General features: G+C 34.1%; 1 protein-coding gene across 4 annotated transcripts; it reads left to right on the top strand.

The window, feature by feature from the left end:
- The first annotated feature begins 1,714 nt into the window (after nucleotides 1-1,714).
- LOC100246860 (serine/threonine-protein kinase STY46) lies at nucleotides 1,715-22,741 on the top strand. 4 transcript variants are annotated; one of them, XM_010648163.3, is made up of 16 exons: nucleotides 1,715-2,120; nucleotides 2,513-2,627; nucleotides 4,888-4,997; nucleotides 5,192-5,317; nucleotides 12,376-12,430; nucleotides 14,815-14,925; nucleotides 15,374-15,424; nucleotides 15,672-15,847; nucleotides 15,926-16,033; nucleotides 18,069-18,142; nucleotides 18,565-18,740; nucleotides 19,393-19,488; nucleotides 21,127-21,207; nucleotides 21,293-21,346; nucleotides 21,517-21,651; nucleotides 22,380-22,741. In XM_010648163.3, the coding sequence occupies exons 1-16, from the start codon at nucleotides 1,924-1,926 to the stop codon at nucleotides 22,455-22,457; spliced, it is 1,743 nt and encodes a 580-aa protein (XP_010646465.1). In that variant the 5' UTR covers nucleotides 1,715-1,923; the 3' UTR covers nucleotides 22,458-22,741. The 4 variants fall into 4 exon arrangements, with proteins under 4 accessions (XP_010646465.1, XP_010646466.1, XP_059591786.1 ...); XM_010648164.3 differs by lacking the exon at nucleotides 14,815-14,925; XM_059735803.1 differs by having other exon boundaries at nucleotides 21,517-22,741.
- Nucleotides 22,742-26,586: the final 3,845 nt, after the last annotated feature.

Below are 26,586 nucleotides of genomic sequence, written 5' to 3'. Positions count from 1 at the left end.
ACAATGGAGGAACAACACATGAAACATATTTGATTCACTTATCGCACCAACTACTTTTATAATTGAAATGGTCCCCTTGCAATCCCTTCTATCCCTTCTCCACCTTAGAAGCTTGCATCAAACAAAGCAATATCTTACCTCACTTTTTGGTTTTCCTTTTCACATTTCTCTCGTGAACTCTCATCCATACACTTTGTTTGGTTAACATGAAAATTTCTTATACGTAGAAGTGGTTGGTTTATTTTCTTTTCTTTTATTTTTATTTTTTAAATATGAAGATTAAAAATGTGTTTGAAATTATTTTTTAAATGTTTTTAATGGAAACATTTTTTATAAAAATGTTTTTGAGAATATTTTTTTTTCATAAAAGATTATAATTGATTTTTCAAATTTTTAAAAAATTTTCAAATATTTGATTTTTCTTTAAAAACGTTTTTTCTAAAGTATAAATGATTTTTAAAAATTAATTAAACATGTTTCAATTTATTTGAAATTTAAATAAAATTAATATTATTCCGAGTTTGTTTGATTATGTAATTTAAAAATAGTTTTTATGTTTTTAAAAATAAAAATTTATTTATTTATTTTTTAATATTATTTGATCGTTGTTATATGAAAGCAATTTAAAAAAATGAAATAAAACGAAAAATAATTTTTAGAGAATAAGTATAAGTTATTTTCATCAATTTTTAAAAATAAAAGAAAAAAACATGAGTCTGATCATACTTTCTAAAAACTTATTTTTAAAAATTAATTTTGAGTTAAAAAATAAAATAAAAATTTTAAAAATTAGTTTCAAAAATTACAATTAGAACAGTTTTTTATATTTAAAAAAAAATATTTTTAATGAAATAAAATATTTATTATTATTATTTTTAAATTATCATGTTTATCACATTTTATTTTATATATATATCTTTAAAAATTTATAAAAATAATTTTGAAAATTTTAAAAGTGCATAGCATATAACATTTAAAAATAAAAATCAATTAATTTAATTATTCATCAAAATCTAAAATATCACTTTAAAAATAATTTAAAAAAAATCAAAAGTGTTTCATTAAAGAACTTATACATCGGATAAATTTTTAAAAATTACCCTAAGTTTATTATAAAAAAATTAGTTGGAAGACGATTCTTCAAAAAAAAATTAAATAAACCAAAATCACTCTCATAATTTTTCTTAAAAATATTGGCAATTATTTTCGGATGAGGACATCCCAGAAGGCAAAACGAGGGGCAGAAGTGTCATTACACCAAGAACTTATCTAAAAGCAGTGGGCGCCCGGCGCCCAAAACAATGCCACGTTATCCCGCGTCTGATTGGGCATGAAAGAAGGTGGGTGCTGGCCTCACGGACTCGTTGGGATGATTTAATTATAACTTTATTTAAACTAATCCCCAAACTCTAATTAATTAACCAAATCTAATCCAATCCAATCAACTTCAACATTCCACAACAAAATAAACAAAAATAATTCATAGATATAGATTTTAATGTAATTTAAAAAATTGAAATTAATTTAATTAATTATAAATATATAAAAAATAATAATTATATAATAATAAGAATAATATTTATTTTTTAGTAGTTGTATATGTGTATAGTTTGCGAAAGGGAGTGGGAAGGGAAGGTCGATGGAATGAAAGGCATAAAACGTCCTTGTAATACTAACGATTATTATAATTATAATAATAATAATTATTATTATTATTATTTTTATTTTTTACAGTTTAAGCATCTGCGTCTCCATAAAAGCTTGCTATCGCCTTCTCTATTTTTCCGAATCAATCCATTTCACGTAACCAAACAAATCTTCATCCACCGTTTATATCTCCGTTCGCCGTTCCGGATCTCGCTGCCTCAAGATTTTCTCGCCAATTTTCTCCGTTTTGCTTTTTTAGTTTTGGTGTTGTCTTCAATGGTGATGGAAGACAACGAGAGTTGCAGTAGCAGAGTTCACGATTCGTCGTCGCCGGCGCAGTCGCGGCAACAGCGCCAGAAGCTGGAGGTATACAATGAGGTTCTGCGTCGGCTCAAGGATTCCGACAACGAGGAGGCGTTTGAGCCTGGTTTCGACGAGGAACTGTGGGCTCACTTCGTTCGACTCCCCACTCGGTACCTTTTGCCCTAGCCTTTTCGTTTCGTTTTGTTTCTGTTATTTTATCAAGTTTTTTTTATCCTTTTTCTTTTTGGTTTGTTTGTACACTGTTTGTTTCGATTTTCGTTTCTTTTTTTTTTTTTCTTTTTTTTGTAACGATGATTGTCGTTTTGGATTGTTGGAATCTTGAATCCGTTTCTTGATGATTAGTTTTTGAATTTGATATTAGTGTTATTTTGGTTGTGTTTGGTGGATTAATCTTACATGAAGGTAGTTTAGTTTAGTAGATTAATTATCTTTGATACTGTTGAACGTTTCGTTTCAGACTTCATAGCATTTTCCGTGGTTTTCTGTGTGTTTATGCTTTGTTGAATGACTGCGCTGAGGAATTTGATGTTTTGGACTGCAGGTATGCTCTGGATGTGAATGTGGAGAGGGCTGAAGACGTTCTAACGCACAAGAGATTGCTGCATTTGGCGCATGATCCTACCAATAGGCCTGCAATTGAAGTTCGCCTTGTGCAGGTGAGTTGATTTGGTCGGCTTTCAACTAACGAATGTCAGTAACGTTGGCTGGCTGGCCGTTACATCACATTGTGCTTGTCGTTTAGCATCAGTGTTGTTTCTTCCTATGGTTTTTATGGATCTCCTATAAATCGTAGTTTAGTTCCATACTAGATGTAAGTTATTTCAATTTTGAACATTTTCTTTTTTCATTTTCTTATATAATTGCTGAAACTTTATTTTCCTTAGGGATACTTTGATTTCTTTGTGTAATCATATAATGTTACTCGAAGTGTGTGGGTGTTGCTTCTGTTTGGGACAACTTTTAATTTGAATCTGCTCATCTTTTTATCCCTATTTCCATGAATTCTCTCCTTGAGGGATATGAGATCTTTCCTATATGTGACTGCAACTAGTTGCTAAATTCAGTAACCAACTGTAAATCGATTACCTTTTTATTAAGGAATGTGAGTCCAACTGCAAGCCCCATTTAAGAGATTATTTATAATCTTGGTTGTGGCTTCTGGCTTGATGTGCTCAAATTCAGGGAAGACTAGATTGATGTTTCCAGTTGTTATGAAATGAGAAACATTTGCACGTGTTGACTTGGCTTGGCTCGGCTCAGTTTATTTGTCCGAAGTGGGATTCAGCATTGATTATCAAGAAGATCTAACTTGATTCTACCAATCTGTATTTCATTTTCGATTTATCATATTGGAAGGGATTTCGTCTTTTTTTCTTTTTGAGATATTACTGAAAGGTGGAAATTTGTCATCTCACATTATCTTAGTGATTGGTTTTCAAAACTAATAGAAATAGGAAAATTTATTCTTGCTTTGCAATACTCTGGACATGGGTAGAAGAACTATGAATATGAACTTTGTTTTAACAAATATATTTGGTGGTTAGTTGACACTCCCATTGCTATTTGCTGGAATTAATGCAATGGGCAATGGACTCCCATTAGCCTGGCCATACTGTGATTTTTATTCAAAGTCAGACAGTCATTAAGCTAGATTAATTAAGATGCATTATCCGCTCTAGTGGTGTCAACATGGATGGTTAAAATACTTTATCTTGTATGAGCATAGCAATATGTGGATGCTGGGATATTAGTTTGAGTTATCGAGGGGTTGTAGTGAGCTTGTTGACTATATATTGCTGAAGGAATGAGACTTTCTTTTGCAAGACATTCAGATTTGCATGTATATGGATATGATGCTGGCATCTGTTTATGTATCTACATGAACTAATTACTTTTATGTTTCAGTTTGGAAAATTTGATGTCTCTCACAAACGTTATGTAAGATGTGGTTGGGCTCTGCGACAGGGGAAAAGGAACATAATATCATTGACTGTTAGACTGTTAAATATTTATGTCTTGTCTCCATTTTCATGTTTTTGGCTTGGACCTTGAAATTTTTTATTTGTTGTTACTTTGTTCTGTTTATTTCTTTGCAAATTTTTTCTTATTTTCTTGTATTTTTTTCTTCGAGTACTTTTTCACCCTTAAATGAACTTCCTTTGGCTGTAGTTTTGATGTGCGTTCTTTTCTATTCTTTCTAGGACAAAGCTAATTTTAATGTTTGTTCTAGTGGATAAATAGCATCCAAATCCTACAATATAACCATTTGTATATAAATCAACTATTCCACAAATTAACGAATTGTGTATTAAAATAAACTATAACATAAATTGACTAGTTGAATCTTGGTCTTAGTCCAGCAACGACAGTTTTTCAAGCATCTTGAGTATTGGATGATGTAACCAGGAGGGAAACTCTCATTTTTTAAAGTTTCTTAGGGATATAATAGGTAGCTGATCTTGCTAGAAGAAGGTTCATGTAACATTTTTTGAAGAATTCACACCCTGTTGAAATGAAAATTTTGATTTGGCATAGCATTGCAATTATCAGAGTAGCTTTCAAAAAGTTCCTGGGAAAACTGTGAAAATACTTGTTGATGGTCCAGATACATTGTCACTTTTGTATTTGATTATTTTAGAAGTGGTTTCTATATTGTCAGTGAGCAATTTATCTTAACTAGTGTTATCTTAACTTGTGATTGTTTATGAATTTTTTAGACACAAGTTATTGACAATTTGAACTGATGTCTCTTTTAATTTATGAAGATTTGTATCTCCAAATACTCCCCTAATCCCTTTTTTGTTGAAATTTCCATGCTGCAGAATGGATCTTAAGCCTTAGTTTCTATATATGTATTCTCCAACTCTATTTTTTTTTCCTAATTCTATGGGAGGTTTTACCCATTCTGTTATGTAGGTTCATCCTATATCTGATGGGATTCATGGGAACATAGCTGATTCTATTCATTCAAACTCTCCTACTATTGGGCCAGCCCATGGTTCTCCAAAGTACTCTAGCAAACAGAGGTATCGTTCGTTTTTCCAAGTTCCTTTTCTTGTTTTTATCTTTTTTTTTTTTTTAGTTTGTTGAATGCAAGTTCTTTAAATCTCATATGAGCTATCTTTAGTGAAATTTATTCAGTATTTCTTGCTTTCTTTTTGTTTGGTATCACTTCTTATTAACTAGGCTGACATCTTTGCCTCCCTTTTTAATTTGTCAGCATTCTCCCACCACCTGCCTTTGGATCATCGCCTAATCTTGAGGCCCTTGCAATTGAAGCAAACAATTCTCATGTCCAAGATGGGGATGGGGATGATTCTGTACATGCTAGTTCACAGTATTCTCGGTAAATAACTTTTGTCCTATATGTCCTCATATTAGATCTGGAGATGTCTAATCAAACTTGACTGGGTTAAACACAGCTTGGATTGGCTGATGGACATTGTTAACCTGAATTTTTTTGGAACTCTGTTTCTTGTTTATATTATTGAAATATTTTATATTAAAGTGCTTGTTCATATGCATTTTGAATTATTTTCTAATAGCATTATCATTATTGTTTATTTTAAATAGGCTGCTGGATGATTAGTACTTGTCTGGGATAGCTTTAAATTCTATAGTTAGGTCATAGAATTAGAGAAGTATATGCTAGTGCCTATTGGCTATAGAAATTGTGCTTGGAAACTGAAACTTTTGATATTGGAAGCAGCAAATTTAGTCAATTATTAAAATTAGTAGAGGTTGGACTCAAGTAACAACCATGCAAGGGTCCAAAAAATTCTATGTTTCCTTGAAGAATGTCTTAAGCTAGTAAATGGCATGAGAAGGCATTACACTTTGAACAGTCAGATTGGGTCCAAAAAATCCGAACTTTTACACTTGTGATCTTCAAGCTCAATGGACTTGTGGGCACAAGCAACCATTAATGCACAAAATATTTGTAGGGTCCGTACCACTGAACTTTGTTATGACGTTGAAGAATTTCTGAATTCCTTTATTGATTTTTTACGTACACACCATACACATATATATACACAAATGACTGAATAAGAAAATATCAATCTAACTTGATTCTCTCTTAAAATTAGGAAACTGAATCATCCTAAATGATCTCTCCTTTTTTATTCCTAAAATACTTTCCTAAATTAAAACCCTAACTTTGAATGCCAAATTTCAACACTCCCCCTCAAGTTGGAGAATATATATCATATAATCTCAGCTTGCAAGTTAAGTCTTCGAAGTTAGGCCTAGGTAAAGCTTTGGTGAGGATGTCTGCGGTTTGGTGCTTGGTAGGAACATAGTTCAATTTAACCGTCTCACTAGTCACCTTCTCTGTGATGAAGTGTCTGTCAATCTCAACATGCTTGGTCCTGTCATGATGCACGGGGTTCTTTGTTATGCTTATAGCTGCCTGATTATCACACATCATCAGAATTGGAGATGAACTCGTTTGTCCCAGTTCACTAAGAACCCTTTTTATCCAAATCCCTTCACAGATTCCCTGTGCAAGAGCTCTGTACTCAACTTCTGCACTACTTCTGGCTACAACCGATTGCTTCTTACTCCTCCAGGTAACAAGATTTCCCCAGAAAAAAGAACAATATCCAGAAGTGGACTGCCTGTCAATGATGTTTCCTGCCCAATCCGCATCTGAGTATACTTCAGTGTCACGGTTCTCTGTCTTTCTGAAGAATAGACCTTTCCCTGGTGTCATTTTTAAATATCTAAGAATCCTGTAGACTGCTTCCATGTGTTCCTCAGTGGGGTTGTGCATGAATTGACTTACAGCACTCACTGCAAAGCCAATATCTGGCCGAGTGTGTGAGAGATAAATCAAGCGCCCGACAAGCCACTGATATCTCCCCCTGTCTACTGGTATACTTTCTTTCTCGATACCAAGTTTCTTCCGACTATCCATAGGAGTATCAATTGGTTTGCATCCAAGTATACTGGTCTCCTTAAGAAGATCGAGTATGTATTTTCTTTGAGATACTACAATTCCCTTCCTTGATCTAGCCACTTCCATACCAAGGAAATATTTCAAATTTCCAAGGTCTTTAACTTCAAACTCTTCTGACAAATACTTCTTCAAATTCTGTAATTCCTCCATATCATTCCCAGATAGAATAATATCATCGACATAGACTATCAATATGACCATTTTCCCGGCATGAGACTTCTTGACAAATAGAGTATGATCAGCCTGACCTTGTTTGTAGCCCAACTTCAGGACTGCTTTTGTGAATCTATCAAACCAGGCTCGGGAAGATTGTTTAAGGCCCTACAAGGATTTTTGGAGTTTGCAAACCTGATTCTTTGCCATACTTTGTTCGAAACCAGGTGGTATTTCCATGTAGACTTCCTCTTCTAAGTCACCATTTAGAAACGCATTTTTTATGTCCAGTTGTTGCAAGCACCAATCTTGATTGACAGCCAATGAGAGAAGAATCCTAATAGTGTTCAGTTTTGCAACAGGAGCAAAAGTCTCCTGATAGTCTATCCCATAGGATTGTGTAAACCCTCTAGCTACCAAACGAGCCTTGAATCTCTCGACTGATCCATCTGCTTTGTATTTTATGGTGAAAATCCACTTGCACCCCACGGGCCTCTTCTCAACCGGCAAATCTGTGATAGTCCACGTCCCATTCTTCTCAAGTGCATCAATCTCATCTTGTACTGCCTTCTTCCATTCTGAAATTTTGAATGCCTCTTGTATTGTGTTGGGAACCTGAGTATCATCAAGAGAAGTAGCAAATGCTCTGTAAGATGGTGATAGCCCTTCATACTTAACATAATTCCCAATTGGATGATCTGTACATCTCCTAACACCCTTCCTCAATGCAATCGGCAGAGTAGAATCATCAATGCTGGGAATTAACACCTCTCCAGCCCTATCCTCACCTATGTTCTCTTCAGGAAGACTTGAATTGGAGTCAATATATTGGCCACATGTTGACTGTGATCCGTGCTCTAATTCCTGTCTTTTCCTCCTCCTGATGTAAACTTGTAAGTTCTCATTAGCAAGTTGTGGGGCTATAGGTTGAATAGGCATGGGAGACTGGATGGTCACAGGAGAAGGAACATTTGTGTGCTGGGCTGGCTGGACTGATGACGGCATGGGTGTAGACAACTCAGTGGGCGCGAATTGGGAAGGATTTGGTGACTCTGAGTGAAAAGAAGGTACACCCTCAAGAAGAGACTCCCAAACTTGATGTTCATTCATGCTCTCCCCCTGAACATGAGATTTGGGATAGAAGAAGACATGTTCAAAGAAAGAGACGTCCATGGTGGTGTAAAATCTTTTGTTGGTTGGAGAATAACATTTGTACCCTTTTTGGGTTGGAGACTACCCTAGGAAAATGCACTTATTGGCTTGAGGAGCAAATTTGCTACGATTTTGAGGATACACATGAACAAATTCCGTGCAACCAAATACTTTGAGTGGTAAATCAGAAAAGGCTGCACGGGTGTGAGGAAATTGTTTTAAGAAAAGTTGACGTGGGGATTAAAAGGTAAGCACTCTGGATGGCATACGATTAATCAAATAGGTAGCTGTGAGAATAGCTTCCCCCCAGAAATAGTTTGGAACATTAGAGGAAAACATAAGGCACTGGGCAACCTCCAAGAGATGTCTATTCTTGCGTTCAGCCACCCCATTTTGTTGTGGGGTGTCAACGCAAGAACTTATGTGGATAATGCCGTGATTTTGAAGATAAGTACTGAGACTACTAGTAAAGTATTCCTTTGCATTATCTGACTTGAGGACTTGAATTTTGGAATTGAATTGATTTTGAACCATAAGATTGAAGGTTTGAAAAATGTGCCCGACTTCTGACTTTTCTTTCATAAGGAAAACCCATGTTACCCGTGTATGATCATCAACGAATGTCACAAACCATCGAGTGCCAGAAATATTTTTTATCCGGGAGGGACCCCACACATCACTATGTACTAGAGAGAAAACAGTCGAAGGTTTGTATGAGATTTGAGGATATACTGTTCGAGTATGCTTTGCAAACTGACAAATTTCACAGTGATAAGATGCTGGATTTTTATTAATAAATAATTTGGGAAACAATTTTGCAAGGTAAATAAAGTTAGGATGACCAAGGCGATAGTGTAACATTATAATCTCACTATCTTTATTGACCTTAGAATTTGACACAGAATTGAAAGATTCTAACATACTTTGAGACTGTACGCAACTTGCTTGAGAGACTTGGTTTGAGAATTGGCCACATGAGAGGAGGTAGAGCCCGGAACACAGTTCAGCACTATCAATCATCTTCCCCGATTTCAAGTCCTGAAAAACACACGAGTTTGGATAGAATTTAGTAACACATTGGAGATCACGGGCCAATTTGCTAATGGACAAAAGATTACAATCCAAGTTTGGAACATGGAGGACTGAGTCAAGATATAAGTCTTTAGTAAGTTTTATAGAACCTGTCCCGACAATTTTTGACTTTGAACCATCAACAATATGGACGGATGAATGACCATTACTTGGCTTGTAATTTTGAAGAATGGCAGCATCTCCTGTCATATGATCAGAAGCACCTGTGTCCACTATCCACGGCTTCATTCCTCCTCGATTAGTAGTGAAGGCTACACCGGTAGTACTGCTACTGCCAACTTGACTTAATAGTTTCTGTAGCATCTCCATCTGCTCTTTGTTGAATGGACTCGGCTCAGGAACAGATGTGCTCTCAGAGTTGGCAGCCACGTGTGTTCTGCCATCTCTGTCAAACCATGGCTTTGGTTTCCAATCAGCCGGTTTGCCATGAAGCTTCCAGCAAGTCTCCTTATAATGACCTAGTTTCTTACAATAATCACACCAAGGCCTATCCCGTTTCTGACGATCTCCACCACTACTATTAAATGACCGAGCAACAAGGGCAGAGACATCCAATGTTGGGGTAGGTTGCTCTTTGGATCCCATCATCACTTTCTTTCTACTTTCTTCACGCCTAACCTCTGAAAAAGCCTCCCTGAGACTTGGCAGGGGTTTAATGCCCATGATTCGGCCTCTAACATCATCCAATTCCCTGTTTAGTCCTAGGAAAAACTTGAACAGTCTCTTTTGTTCCACAATTTTCCTGTATGTTGCTGCATCATCAGAACATTTCCATGAGTGAGTATCAAATAAGTCAAGGTGCTGCCAATACCTTGTGAGTGTGTTGTAATACTGAGTAACTGTCTGCTCTCCTTGGCGGAAGTCATGTAGGGCTGATTCAACTTGAAAAAGTTCTGAAGTATTTTCAGAACTTGAGTAAGTTTCTTTGGCTACATCCCATATGTCCTTTACAGTCCCAAACAACAAGAAATTTTCACCTATGTCATTGTTCATGGAATTGATAAGCCATGACATGATCATGCTGTTTTCAATTTTCCACTTCCTGAAACCCGGTTCTGTAGTTTCTGGCATGGCTGCTTCTCCAGTGAGGTACTCATCCTTTCCTTTACCGCAAATGAACAGTAATACAGATTGTGACCATTGTAAATATTTATGGCCATTTAATTTGTGTCCTGTGATGAGAATAGGAGAGGAATCACTGCCACCAAGGTTTGGAATTTCAGATCTGCCCCCTGATTCTGGTGACGTGACGTTGGATACTTGTGATGATGTCATTCCGTATTTTGTCATGGACCGGAAAGGTAGAAGAACACTTCCCAAGGTACGTGCAGGGATTGGAGTTGAGAAAAAATAGTTGGAGGACGCTGGAAAAATTGATCGGAGGGCCCGCGGAGGCAAAAGAACCCCAAAAGAGGCACGTGCAGGGCTCGGATGGCAGAAACAGGTAAGAAGGGTGGCTGGTCGGCGTCAGGCAAGCCTGGAGGAGGAAGCGCGTCGCCGGAAAGTGGCTCACGCGCCCTCACGTGCCGGCGCGTGAGATGCAATCGCCAGCCGGAAAAACGCGTGTGGCCGGTGCGTGGATGGTTTTCTGGCTCCGGTGCTTTGGGAAAAATTGGAGATCTCCTCCAGGCGCTCCTTGCGGTGTAGAAAAAACCGTCACCGGGAAAGTTCGCCGGAAAAGTTGCCGGCGGTAAATGTTTTTTGACGACGATTCGACCGACCGGAAAGCGTTTTCTCCCTTGGCTCTGAGAACAGGGACTGATGACCGGAATGAGAGATGGCCAGAAAGAGAGATGGTCGGATTGAGAGATGGCTAGAGAGATTTGGCCGGAATGAATGATGGCCTGAAAAAGAGGTGGCCAGAAGGGATTAGGGTTTCAGAAAACTGGCTCTGATACCATGAAGAATTTCTGAATTCTTTTATTGATTTTTTACGTACACACCATACACATATATATACACAAATGACTGAATAAGAAAATATCAATCTAGCTTGATTCTCTCCTAAAATTAGGAAACTGAATCATCCTAAATGATCTCTACTTTTTTATTCCTAAAATACTTTCCTAAATTAAAACCCTAACTTTGAATGCCAAATTTCAACAGACGTAAAATAAAAATTTGTGTGGAATGATGAACAAGGATAAATTGCATAGACTAATTTAAACCTTCTTTTTTATAGGGAAATAGGATAAAATGTGTTAAAAGGCTCCGAATCAGAAAGGGATGCTACCATAGTACACTAGAGGTATACCTGGCACACTGTGACCAAAGAATAAAAATCCAGAAACAACATCTATAGCTATCCTAAGCACAAACTATATACAAATCAAATGAAGAGTAGTTGATTTCCACCTTAGAGCAGCCTGATAAGCAAGCAAAGACTTTAAAAAAAGTCTTTAACCACCAAAAAGGTTCACTCAGAACCTTGAAAAACTCTTCTATTCATTTCTTACCAAATAGTTGATTTCTGCTCCAAAGCAGCTTGATTAAGCAGCCATTGATTTTGAAAAAAGTCTTTCATCTGCCAACAAATTTTGCTTGGAACCTTCAAAAACCCTTCTGTTCCTTTTTCAAATGGTCCAGATCATGCATTTCAGAAGGGTCATCTTCCAAAATCCACACATTTACCACTGTGGACATAATGGACACTGGGTAATAACTTTCCTTGTTTACACTCAGATTCTTGACACCTGTATATGGGATTAACAGCTAGATGTTATTTTCTAGTGTAAGCTAACTTCTTCTTTGATGCTTTATTGTTGGCTTTATCACTAGGATATTAGGTATTTTGTATATCACAAGGATATTAGCTTTGTCGCTAGGTTATTTTGTATATCATTTTTAATGAGTGCTTGAATATAAATTGTTTTTTTTTCTTTTTTTTTAATACTTAATTTTGTAAATTTTATTCTCACTTTAGAACCAATTAACACATGATTTCCATAGTGTGGCTACACCGTTCTGCTTTTGCTAGTGAAGTTTTACAACAGTACTTTCACAGATTTGCATTGTGAAACTTACACTTTTGTGTGATTGAAATGCAGGCCCATGCATGAAATCACATTTTCATCAGATGACAAGCCAAAACTCCTGAGTCAGGTAGTCTATGGGTTTGCTTATTCAAGCGCACTATGTCTTGTATGAGTTTGAAATTATTGTTTTTACAAATTTGTGAAGACTTTGTCAATGCTACATCATTCTTCCAATTCAACATTATGTTATCATCTTATGTAACAATAACAGTTGTATTGAGAGTTCATATGAGCTATTGGTCTAGTCACAGACTTCAGCTGGTAGCTTTCTTGCAGTTTGCTAGTCATGTTCTGTCAAAAGTAACCACAATTATGCTATTAGCATTACGAAGGCATGTGTTATTCTAGATGACTACTATTTTGAAGAACAGATAGAAGAATAGCATGCATGTTTACATTTTGTTGTATAAATTTTATTTGGAGGATACATCTTGCTCCTCACTTATCATTAGAAGTGTTCATATTATCTGAGACTTGTATTGTTATGCAAAGGTTCCAGAATTCCTGTTAAAATACTTGGCTTTTGGGTCTAAATGACTTTAGTTCAGTCTCATCAGAAAACATGAAATTCCTGTTATTTGTTAATCCTCTCTTTCTGTCTCTTCACTCTATTTCTCTCTCTCTCTCTCTCTCTAGCACATGTGTGTTCACAAGGTGACCCCAAGGAGTTATATACAAATTTTTTCCATACCTGTCCTAGATCATCCTATATATGGCTGTCTTTTTTTTTTTTTTCCTAATTTCTGAGGCACACCTGTTTGCAAGGTCACCCTTAATAAGTCATATAAAAGGCTTTTCCACACTGGCTTTAGACCCCAGATCTGCCATGTTTTTAATCATAGTTTTATTGCAGGAGAGAAGTAGAAGAGAGAAGGTGGGCTTCCTAGCTAAGGAAAATAAGGACAAAAAGGCAAAAAAGAGGCAAAGAAAAATGCCACTACTAATAGGAGTGTAGCATTCTGAAGAAAGTAGTCAGATTATATTAATAGGTTAAACATCATTAATATGGCAAACCATATTGGCCTTGTTGTCTTCTTTGAGAACTTAGACAGTGCATATGATTTATTAAACTAAAGTGCATGGTTTATTGTATTTTTTATGGACACCCAAATGCTTACAAACCTATGCCTTCACTGAATTCAAAATATTTGTATCCCTACAAGTGCATGTTGGTATTGATGGGTAATGCGCTATATATGTGTTCTTTTATGTCATCATAGGCCATCAAGTCTTTCTCAGTGCCTCATTCTGTGTTCTCGCATCCTAGTAGTGTCATCAACTTGCGTCAAATAAGCCCTATTGTGTCTGTTGGTTTTCTATGAACCAAACCAAATGATCTTAAATGAGTTTTCTTCATATGTTTCATAATTGCAAGTCTTTTAGCTTCTCTTCACTCTTGGTGCATTTGATTTCCTGTTTATTTGTTATTCTTTCTTTTCTGGTATTGCTACTTATTCATCTCAACATCCTCAATTGGCCAGCCATTTTTTAAAATATGTTATCTCTAGACTGCTCTAATTCAAATACCATCAAGTGTAAACAGTCTTGTAAAAAAGGTTTGCCTTTGTATCTACCATCACACAATTCTTCTACTTCACCAATCTGGCTATTATCTATGGGCAATTTCCCATTCAATCTCCCATCTTATGGTTTCTTAATTCATGATGACCACAACAATCACTTTCTTACTCTAGGTTTGTCAACTTCAACTGTAGCATCACTAACATACATTTGACACAGTTCTCTTCTTGAACATATGCAGTTTGCTTATCAGTAGCTAGTGCAGAAAAATAAAGGCTCAATTAGTCCCTTGATTCGAGCTTACCATAGTTTTAAATAGACAAACTATTACCCTCCTAATCTGTGATCAAAACCACACCATCCAAAGTATAGCACATTTTGAATTTCGAAAAGTGGTGATTTGTAATTGTTATTATTTGCTCTTCTTTCCCTTTCATTGAGCTAGTGTAAAAAAATATGGATTTGGAGCCTCATATGTTTTAAGAGCTTCCTATTCCAGGAAAGGAAGGGCACAAGTAGACAAAATTTTATATAACACTCGATGCTATGCTCATGAATGGGGCATATATCTGGTACATTTTATAATTCATATGCTCTAGATTAAAAAGGAAATCTCCCTTGTGAGTGAAATTGGCTTATCATGTCTCTAGTTGGTGATGTGAAGTTCTGCCATTGCACCACAATCTGGAATAACATTTGTGTGTATGGGTGGGTGGGGGTTGCACACAAGCACTAATGAACATCCTCTGAAGTAGTGTGTTTTTAGATGCTTATTGTTATCTTTGTTCTGATAGGGGTGCAGTTTTGAGTGCTTAATGAAAATTTCTGTGCAGAAAATACATGAAAATCCTTTTGATGAAGATTGTATTATCTCATTGGTTTTACATGTCTCCCCATTTCACACATTTTTCTTCGTACACATAATTTCAGTTGACTTGCTTGCTTTCTGAGCTTGAGCTCAACATCCAAGAAGCACATGCCTTTTCCACAGTGGATGGTTACTCCTTAGATGTCTTTGTTGTTGATGGATGGCCATATGAGGTATTTGCTTTTCAGTTATTTAGATGTGTTGCTAGACGGTTGTTTGCTAATGGGAAAATGAAAATATTCAGCATCTATTTGTTGAATATCAACAAGGCAATGTTACCTGGTCTGCTACTATAATTTCTAAGTATTGTTTTCATTTTATTTGTGATTTCATCAATTTAAGATTGCTGATCTGTTTACCAGTTTTTAGAATTCATTAGTCATAGTTTTCTACTTTTTTGGTCATCCTTTTTCTGAATTTTTATACAATGCAGCTGCTCACTTTGGAAAGGTAAGTATACCTTGGTTTAACCAAGGATCATTTAAGAAGTTATGATAAATCTCAAGGCTTTCAAAATATGCTTATGTTAAACATATAATGCCAAACTACTAAACTTTCTTTTATAATGTATTTCAGTTTGCAAGAAACTGCTTAACAGGCTTGATGTTTTAAATTTCTTAGGAAACAGAGCAGCTGAGAACTGCACTGGAAAAGGAAGTTTTTAAGATTGAGGTATTTCACTGCTACTCATTTGTTTTAAACATTTTATTTTATTATACTATTTAATTTCGGGATTTTATGCAGTAAAATAAGTCCTAAGAATAGACTACTCCAATTTGTGTATTGATCTTTCATCATACTAATTGACGACAACTTTGTCATCCTGTCTACTCTTGAATGTTCTCTCCTTTGTGTCATTTTTCTATACCACAATTAACATGTCTATTTCCCAGTATGACATTTTTGAGTTGCTATGCAGAAGCAATCTTGGCCAAATCATCATTCCTTATCTCCTACAGGCGAGCAAGAAGAAACAGGAATCAAATGCGAATCTGATTTTGTGACAATACCTAATGATGGGACTGATGTCTGGGAAATCGATGTTAGGCAGTTGAAATTTGAGAACAAAGTTGCATCGGGTTCATATGGTGATCTGTAAGTTTATAATGTTTTAGACACATGTCTTGATAGTGTTTGAACGTTTGGTTAAACTATCTCTTCTGATTATGTTAGGTACAAAGGTACATACTGTAGTCAGGAAGTGGCAATTAAAGTCCTCAAGCCTGAGCGTTTAAATTCAGACATGCAGAAAGAGTTTGCACAGGAAGTCTTTATTATGAGGTTTGTCAAATTATATCTAACCACCCTTGCTGAGCTTCTGTGATATGTTCTTTCCTTCATGTGTGATATAATCGTGTTAGTTTTCTATAGTAGGCCTTTGAATTATTAGAATGTGTTAATCAATGTTAACAGTGCTGCTGGTTAAAACTTGATTATATTCTTTTGACCATGACTATGGCCTATCAAAAAGAATGTTCTCAATCATGATTATATGAACACAGGAATTTGAGGATGTGGCTTGTTGAAGAAGCTGTGTAATTAGTTGGACAGTTGTCTGTTCGTAACATCTGCGATATGATGAATGGAAAACATATTGGAAGCAATACCTGATATTTGATATTTATTTCATGCATCAATATTGGAAATGAAGTAAAGTTTCCTATTAGCCAGTTTTCACCTCTCAAGTTATAGAATTTTCTTTTTTTTCTTGTACAAGGATGATTGTGTTGAGAAGAATTGAGGAAATAGTACAAGAAGAATAGATCTCTCTTGACAACACAACATGAGATGACTCTAAACCTATTTAAGTGGTTTACAACAATGCAAATCCAACAACTGTGGTTGAATTTGTTGACCCAGTCTGTTGGAAAAGGAAAAAGGTTGGAAGTTTTAAAGCTATAGAAAAAGCTTAAAGCTGGCTCATTGGCTTGTGGCATCTTTTAAGCTATCTTTAAGGATTAATTTTCTCCAACCATTGCTCTCATGTTAATTTGTAATCTCAGTTTAGCAGGGGCATTGGATCAGATGTTTGGCTGGCTTGTTCACCAGTCTGTTCCAGAAGAACACTTTTCATCATTAATACGAACTTGTTGAAGTAAAGGAGAAAAAAAAAAGACTTAGAGAAGTATAGAACTTGTAATGAAAGAGCAATCCCCATGTCCTGCATGAAGTTAATTATTGCTCTGCTACTTTAATTTCAAGAACTTGTATGCTTGAAATTCAGAATCTTATCCATTTGTAGGTGGGCTATTGGCAGCAGCATGGTCTGGAGGGAACTTAATTTTGTTTGCGCATAACTAGCAAGCTTAGCATGGTTACAAGAGCAACCAGGTATTAATTACATACCTGGACTATCAACTGTAGACTGTTTGAAATTGAAAGCTGATACCTGAAGTTGGAAACCAGATACCTACCAAGGCCGAGCAGCTAGGAGGAAATTTAAAGAATGAGAACTATCAGCCTCTGGCTTGTGAGATCAAAGTATCCAGTTGAAGGAAATAACTATTTCCAAAGTGATCGGATCAAGTTGACAACTGTTGTTTCAAAAGCATGGATGATTAGGAGAAGAGATTTTTCATATTGGAGCTATCAATTTTAACTGTCACATGAGAAAATAAGCTTTGCACTCTTAGACCCTCCAAAGGAGGGAAAGCAAGTTGCCTCCGCAATCCAACAGAAGCTACACATGAGATAAATTATAAGCTCTGCACTCTTTGATCCTCCAAACAAGGGAAAGCAAGTTGCCAACTCAACCCTTTGGATCCAAAGGAAAATAAATGTAAACTACAATGCCAAATCCTTGTAAAACCCAGTGAACCCATCTGTGCAAGAGAACCTAGAGCACAGTCATCAAATTTTTGCTTGGATCAGCTAATCAAAGGACTAGAATGGTAATGAATCTCTTAGAGGGCTTGGAGGAGACAACACCCTTCCAGGCTGTAAATATATCATACAGAAAAATATCTTTTAAGTTTCAAGCAGGTACTTAAAAAACACCATGCATATGCATTCAACAACTAATTTGTTTTGCAGAAATTATTTCATTAAAAGGTGCATTGGATCTTGACATATTCCACCAGCATCCTGTCTTTTACTCATGTACCTATACCACTTCACAGTATTATGGATCTAGTCACTGGTTTTTTTCTGTCTTTTTTTTTTTTTTTTCCCTTTGGTATTGGTGCTTGATTATTTTTAGATAATTTTTGTTAATTTCTTATTCTTCTTCTCTCCCACAAACACAGTTCTGCATAAATCTTGCTTAGGAATGTCTTTGTTTGTTTTGATTTCTGACAAACTCCTTGTGTACTTGCAGGAAAGTTAGGCACAAGAATGTGGTACAGTTCATTGGTGCATGTACAAGGCCTCCAAGCTTATACATTGTGACAGGTAAACTCCTATGGGTTTCCAAATGTGTCTTGAAAAATAAGAGTTCAAATCTTTTGCTACAATAATTTACAGATTACACTGTACCATTATCCCCAGTCAAACATAAAAGAAATGGAAACCCAAACAGCATTTAGCCATCGGAATTCCACAGGCTGACTGGCTCCTTCCAGAATTTGCAAGTAATTCGATTACCTAAAATCGCAATGACCTACCTAAATCTCTTCTAGGTTGATCTAAATTCACATGAGCCACATCTAATAGCACTGTTTGGTTCCCAGAAGAATGAGAGAACAAGAGAAAAAAATAAAACAAAATTTTCTCATTCAAGAATTTGAATTTGATCTTTGTTTTGAATTTTTGTCCATATCTTTTCTTTGGGTTATTATCAACCCCATATTCATTTTTTTTCTTTTTGTGGTTAGAATTTATGTCTGGTGGAAGTGTGTATGACTATCTACACAAGCAAAAGGGTGTTTTTAAGCTTCCTGCATTGCTCAAAGTATCAATTGATGTTTCCAAGGGAATGAACTACTTGCACCAAAATAATATAATCCACAGGGATTTGAAAGCTGCCAATCTTCTGATGGATGAGAATGAAGTAAGATACTCCCTTAAACACATATTTTCAATAATGTCATTCTCTGTGTAATTTTTTATTTTCTTTCTGTAGTTTGTGTTACACATAAGATATTTTTATAAACTAGCATAGTTAGTCAAACTTCAGATTCCACCTTTATTACAACCAGAAAATGTTAAAAATTGATACTTTTACTTAAAAGAGTAAAGTGTACTGCTTTTGTTGCCACTCTTTGGTTCATCTTTTCATCCATGTATTAATGCTACATTATCTGCAAAACATTATTGAAAATTTTTCCCTTGTTGCCTTGTTCTTTTTGTAATTGTTATCTCTATATTCACTTTTAGGATTTTTAGATATTATTGTTATTTGTTTTTTTCAAAAGCTCGTGCAGTCAATCTTTAATTTCAGATATTATGTTATGTAATTGTTTACTTCATTATTTGGTGAAAAGGATAATTAGATCAAGATTTTGTCACATGTTAGGTGTAAGACTTGTTGCTTTTGTTTATATGCAATGTGTTGGTTTTCCTTGTGATTCTCTTTCCTATGTTTTTGCATTGCTCTCAGACTTATGAGTGCTATGATTTGATTCTGATATAGTCTTTATAAATGCATGCTGTATATCTAAAACTTCAGCATGGCTGACAATATCTTATTCTCTGGATTGCAGGTTGTTAAGGTAGCAGATTTTGGAGTTGCCAGAGTGAAAGCTCAATCTGGAGTTATGACTGCAGAAACTGGGACATATCGATGGATGGCTCCAGAGGTGCATCTTTATTACATAATGGATAGTTCATAGATATCAAAATTTTGAATGTCATGCTTGATTCCTACACCTTCTATATGTTAATTAAAACTGACACCTGCTATTTTTATCAACAATAACTTAATCCTGCTATAACTTATTGTTAGGGCTAAAACCTAAATAAGCTTGATATTCATTGTTGGTCCATTACCTACAACTTAAAATTTTAGTTCAATTGGTAATTTAACATGGTATCAAAACCTTGTTTGATAGGAACTCATGAGGTTAAACTTCACCATTTATTTATTTCCTCCAATTTATTAAGCCCACATACAAGCCCTAAGAAGGCTTCCCATGATGTGGGGTGTTAAAGCTAATTCCCAATTAAGTGTGATATATATTATTGGCTCACTATTTAACAGTTTCAAATGGTAGTTTAGCACGTAGAATGTTCTTTTATTAATGCACCTGCTATATATTATGTTCAACTTTTGATTTATGCATTAGTAATGAATTAAAATCTACCATTTTGCATTATTTATGTTGCTTTTTTTCTTTTTTATGCTGTTTCATTTGGTTCAAGCTTGTTGAAACAACTCGTGATACTATAATGCCCAATACATGGACTGAAAAGAGAAAAGCTGATGACTACAACTTCCACTCCAACAACTGCATTGCAAGCAGAAAGAATAGCACTAGCTGAAAGGCATTTCATTAGATATCTTACCCACATGATAGGAATAGGCTCACCTAGTACATACTTTCACTAGAGCACTTCCTGCCTTCTAGTGAGATCTGCCATTTCATTCTTATCTTCCTCATCATTTCATATGGCCCTATCTTAGAACAGGTTGAAAATAGGACTCCAACTGAAATGGAACTGGCTTCAACACTTGATTCTTTGTATGGGGCCTAAGAATGAGATGCTGATGCTGGCTAGCCTTTAAACCCGCTATCTCTGCTAGAGAAGTTGTTTGACAATAGGGCAGGAGAAGTCATTATCTTATCAATAGCTGGAAGCACTGAGTGCTATAACCCGCCTGGACCTTATGCTATCAAATATGGGGATAACTAGTTAATCTCATCCCATGCATCACTAGCATTGTTCTCTCGTAGATCCAAAGAAATGTGATTAGTGGGTTGTGGGGAACAATAATTAGCAGTTGTACCCTACTTCCCCTCCAGGAAATAGTAAGAAAATGAACTTTACATACAGTAGAGTGCCACGATTTGGTGATGTCACCTCTTTAGCATATATTGTCAATTTCTTGTCCTTTTAATAAACAATCATATTCGTTAAGAATGGCGAAGGGGCACAAATAAAATCTACAACAACTATTATTAATTAATTGGTGATAAAAATATTTTGCTAGCAGTGTTTCGAACATTTTTAAGTGGGTCATTCTCACTGTTCTTATGGAAGCTGCAATGTGGTGGCCATTTTGGAGTGGTTTTGTTTGAGAGAATCTTGGATATTACTCATTTCTTCAATATGAATGAGTTGGTATTCTCGATTGTATTTCTAGATATTACTGGTAGTTTCTTAAATCTGAATGAATTAGTAATATTGATTGTGTTTCTTACATGTATTCTACTATTCTTTGATCAGAGGTTGCTCATCCTGGCATTCTCTTACAATGGTTTTTTTCTGCATTGAAGGTCATAGAACACAAGCCATATGATCACAAAGCTGATGTTTTTAGTTTTGGAATTGTGTTATGGGAGTTGCTAACTGGAAAGGTATGTCTTTGTATTAGCAGCTTTTAGATCTGGATAATCTTTATGCTTTTGTTCCTTTCACAAAAATTCATGTTTCACTTGCCAGCTTCCATATGAGTACTTGACCCCATTACAAGCAGCCGTTGGAGTCGTCCAAAAGGTAATCATCCAGCACACAATATTGATCATGTCATCAATAACCATCTAATTTCTTCTAGATGGGTTGGGTTAATTTCCTCAGGATAAACATAGAGACCATGTCCAATACTCTCATTTGAAGTAGATATTACTATTATGTGAAAATAATTCACATTTTGATAACATTTCCAGGGTCTCCGGCCAACCATGCCAAAGAACACTCATCCAAAGCTTGCAGAGTTGCTCGAGAGGTGCTGGCAACAAGATCCAACATTAAGACCCGACTTCTCTGAAATTATAGAGATTCTTCAGCAAATAGCCAAAGAGGTAATGCTCATTTTGCAATATGCAAACCCAATTTTCTTGTGTCTCATCCAAATAATTAGCAAATTATTTTGGAACAAAATAATGAATATTTTCATTAGCTCAACCATTTTCCCCCTAGTATGCTTGCCTTTATCCACAAAACATTGCTGATATTTTGTTTATGGTTGGTTTAGCTTTTAAGAACCTGTCAAATTCTCATCATCTTAAGTTGCATCTTCTTTTTGGTCATGTATCATGATGGAAGATGTTGGGTTTTGTAATCAGGCTAACTGAACAGTGTATAGATGCACCCATGAATTTGCAAATAGTTGTATGTCACATTCCATGTCTGCCGTAGATTTAGTTAGGTTAACTTCCAATTTTTCTTTTGTGAAGGCTATGTTTGTTCCCAAAAAATTTAAGGGAAATGTGAGAGAAACAAAATAGAAAGGAAAAGTAGAAAGTAGTAAAGAAAAATTAAAAATAAATTTAAAATCAATAAATTAATTTTATATGCTGCTTTAAACTTATCTCAATCTTTTTAAATTTTCTATAATTTATTAATTTCAATTATATTTGATTTTGTTTTTATATTTTCTGTAATAAAACCAATTACAAGAAAATAATTTTCTGTAGTATTTTTTTTTCATTTCTTTTTATTTTGCTAAAACCAAAAATAATGGAATTGGCATGCCAACTTTCCTTTTCGGCACTCTGCTTACATTAAAATTTGACCTGTATTTGAACAGGTTGGAGATGAAGAAGACCGGCGCAAGGAGAAATCTTCTAGTGGATTCCTATCAGTTCTCAGACGTGGCCATCACTGACTAAAAGAAAATCATGATTATTCTCATAATGTGAAGATAGGCTCTCACTCCATAGCCGATTTCCCATCTTCTTTCATCAACACTGTATAGAATGATATACCATGTTTGATTTTTTCTCTCTTTTTAGATTTATTTTTCTTGCTAATTTTTTTAACCAACCATTCTCCTTCAGCGATACCCCAGTCCATAGTATATCAGTTAGAAGCGATCCTGTGGCATTGTAAGTTCGAAAAACTCTTGCAGCCTTACAATAACAAATCAGGAATGTTAAGTTCCTTATCATACTGATTGAATTCCCATCTTTTTAAATGTATACATATGAGCTAGTTCATCGGCTGTTAGAGAACGATTATACTCTTTTGTGTACTAGAGTAGCATTGGATTCAAGGTCCAATTATATAGTATCCAAGATAGCACAGAAATCGGCATTTCCAATCATTTGATATACTATATAACCTGCTCTCTGGGTTTTGTCGAAGGACTTGGTGAAGAGTCAAGAACCGGGTTCAACATCCACCAACCTCGGCTGCACCAAATCGGCACAAAGGTAAAACTAATCCTAGATATCCTTCTTCTTTAGAAGATATGAAATAGTATTTCAGGACATGTTTGTTCTTAATCGTTGTTAATTCTTTTTTACCACTCTGCATTCCTTTTAGGTGAGATGTTGATATTCTTTCTAGAAAGCTTCACCATCACCATCACCATCACCATCACTATCACTACTGGTCCCACATGCTGCTATTCCCGGCACCATATAAACAACCTATATCAGTGTTCACATATGATATAAGAGTTTGGTTCGTTACTTGTATGGATGAAAAAAGAAAAATCCAAAATTAGTATGCATGACCAAAAAACAAAAAAGTCTAAACTAGTATGTATTATATATATGCATTTTTAAAATTTTGGTCTAAATTATTATTAGTAGCTTTTTTTATTTTATTTTTTATTTTTTTTTGTTTTCTTAGAATAAGTTTATAGATGTCCTCATTGATCTTCTGGAGTTGTCGAAAACGCTATTGACGATAATGTTTTTGTTTTCGTGTGTCATGCATGTTTAGTTCGGCTTCTTTGCCACCTCATTTTAGCTTTAAGAAAAAACCTAAGATACGGATTTTGTAGATAGCAAACTTTGCTATCGCAATCAAAATTTAGATCGTGAAATAGGGCATGCATAATGGGATTTAGATTTTTAAAAAAGAATGATACTAGCCATAAATTACGAAACAAAATAAAAAGATCAAATTTGATACAAAATAATGCGATAGAGTGACGTTTTTTTATATTCGGTACTGTAGCTGGGCTTGAGGTTTCATGCAGTTTGCTCTCGTCACATTTGAGATGTAACCCACTAAGACAAGTTGCAATTTTTTAAGGAGCGATATGATTTTGGAACCATTAGCTATGGCTCTTCCTCGAAAATAGACGTGTCTAATATTCTTTAGTCTGGCCCACCATGTCATGTTTTGTCGTTTTAATGCTTTTAGAACCCGTTTTGTCATTTTCCAAACCGAAAATTCTCGATTGATTGCGAAGGTTTCCATAAATTTTTAATGCCATAAGTACCTTCTCATGCGCCTAAAGTGGGTTTTTTAATGCCCTAACCGGATGCAACACCAGTCAAGAACTTCATAATAACCCGTCAATATTTTTCTTGTGAGATATGAGAAGAAATTGAAATATAATAATATTGGTTCATATATATATATATAGAAGAAAATGTTCTCTATTGATTTAAACTTTCTACAAGAGAAAGAGGAAAAAATCCAAGATTTTTACATATTATTTTGATTGAAAAATCAATTTGATTTACTCCGTATCCTTTGCTAAATGAGAAAATGGGGCACATTCTACGTCATCAAACCTGTGGGAGTTGAGGAATGATGGAAGGGAATAAAAAACAAAAAGAGAGGGAAATAAAAATATGAAATTCAAAGATATACAAAAAGAACGGGAGACAGGCGAGGAGGACTTGGGTCAAATGCTACTAGTAAACTATAATGCGAAATGAATGCATATTGATTGGTGTCCATGTGCACAATTATTGGTGGCTTTGAAACCATGCTATAAGCATGCCATAAGCACGAATCCGACATACCAACTGACTTCTCCGGTCAATGAATCATTATTAGGACCCATCAAATCACCAAGTGGTGCCCATCCACAAAACGTTACTGCCTCCTCTGTTATTTATTTATTTATTTATTTATTTATTATTATTATTATTATTATTTTCTTTATTTTTTTTAGAATTAATGAAGAAATATAGACTTATTTGAGAATTATTTTTTAAAATAATTTTTTATTTAAAAAAAATAAAAAACACATTTAACAACCAAAAAAATATTTTTTATTCTTCAATTAAATGTTTTTAGAAAATATCTTTAAATTATTTTTACTTATTTTATGATGTCTATTTAAAAAAATAATTATATAATGTGTAAAATAATTAAAAATAAAATATTATATATAAAAAATATTTTTAAATATATGTTTAAAAATATTAAAAATATATTAAGTTTTCAAACAAACTTTTATTCATAAAATAATTTTTAAAAACTATTTTTCATAAATGTTTTTTCAAAAAAATTACTAAACAAAGTCGTATTTATCGTATTTTAATAATTTTATGATATACATTGTATTTAATTTCATGACAGTATTTAAAAGCATATATATTAAGAAAAATTATCTTACTATGTGTGGTCTAGTATAAAAAAATAATAATTATAATTATAATTATAATAAAATTGAAATTTTTGTTAGTGAGAAATTAGCATTAGAATAAACTTATGGGTTGAACTAATTATGTATGAGCTGTCAAATAGTTACCAGCAGAAGTCCCAAAGGTTCGACCTAATCTTTGATCTATTGTTAAACTCTCATATAATTTAATCATAACCTCTCCCTTTCAATTACTATCTTTGTCACTATTGATATTGATATCACCACACGATACCACACTCTCAATGAGAAGCCCACTATGAATGAGAACCCAATTGTATTCATGGAAAAATTAAAAAGAATCTCAACTAAATAGCATACCTAACCCTTAGGTGGTGTTTGTTTTTTATCACTATTAATATTGATATTTTAATTTTTTTATTCAATTAAAAGTAACGATTGATATCATCTAATATAATTAAACTAAACTTATTGATAACAAGTTCAAATTAATTATATTGAATGATATTGATAAGTTATTTTTAGCTGAATATAAAATATCAAATATTTTGATTTTTTATATTCAGTCAAAAAACAAACGTCATCTTTATATAAATATTCTGTTAATATTTTATTCAATTTTTATCAAGAATATTTGTCAATATCTCCCAAGATGTGATTGAATATTATTTAATTTTAAAATAATATTAAATTTATAGGGGTGAGTAATAAGACAACCTTTTAAATTAAATATTTTATGAGTGACGTTGAAAAAATTAAATAATTTTTTATCAAATTATATTAATATTAATTTCTGCTTCAACTTTGACTTTAGCTTGTAAGTAAAGTTAAAAATAAATAATATTTTAAACTTATACTTGAGTAAAATAATATTTGAAATTTGTACGGTTGTATGAGAACATGCAAGTATTAAATATTTGAGAATTAATACTCTATTAGAAAAATAGAATTATGCCAAATGCAACTTTTAAATATATCATAAATAAATGGAATTAATTAGTTAAAATGGAGGAAATAATCCATATATTTATGAATTTAACCCTTCTCATATTTTTGTTTAAAGAGTAACTTTTTTTTTTTATACATATAAATATTCTTGATTGTTTCAAATATTTACACGTATGTTTAAAAAAAATGGTTATTTTTACAAGAAAAAATAAGGGTATTTTTATCAAAATGAGACTAAACAATGATGAAGAGTTAGAAGTTTGTTTGAGAATTATTTTTAGAGCAACTTTCTGTTATTCAAAACAAAAAAATATAGAAAACACAATTTGACAACTAAAAATTATTTTCTATTTTCTGTTCTTATTTTCAGAGAATATATTTTCTCATATTTTTACTTATTTTCTTATGATTATTTAATAAAATAATTATACAAATATGTAGAATGATTAAAAATAAAATACGATATAAGAAAAATATTTTTAAAACATGTTTA

This window comes from Vitis vinifera, chromosome 3, assembly GCF_030704535.1.
Source record: "Vitis vinifera cultivar Pinot Noir 40024 chromosome 3, ASM3070453v1".
NCBI classification, from domain to species: Eukaryota; Viridiplantae; Streptophyta; class Magnoliopsida; order Vitales; family Vitaceae; genus Vitis; species Vitis vinifera.
This window is presented reverse-complemented; position numbering and strand designations above follow the sequence as displayed.

Excerpts from the sequence above, each read along its gene's own strand:
- LOC100246860 (XM_059735803.1), top strand. The coding sequence starts at position 1,924 with ATGGTGATGGAAGACAACGAGAGTTGCAGTAGCAGAGTTCACGATTCG. Across the intron at positions 18,741-19,392 it reads TTCTGATGGATGAGAATGAA|GTTGTTAAGGTAGCAGATTT; the intron begins GTAAGATACTCC and ends TCTGGATTGCAG. Across the intron at positions 21,347-21,516 it reads CCGTTGGAGTCGTCCAAAAG|GGTCTCCGGCCAACCATGCC; the intron begins GTAATCATCCAG and ends TAACATTTCCAG.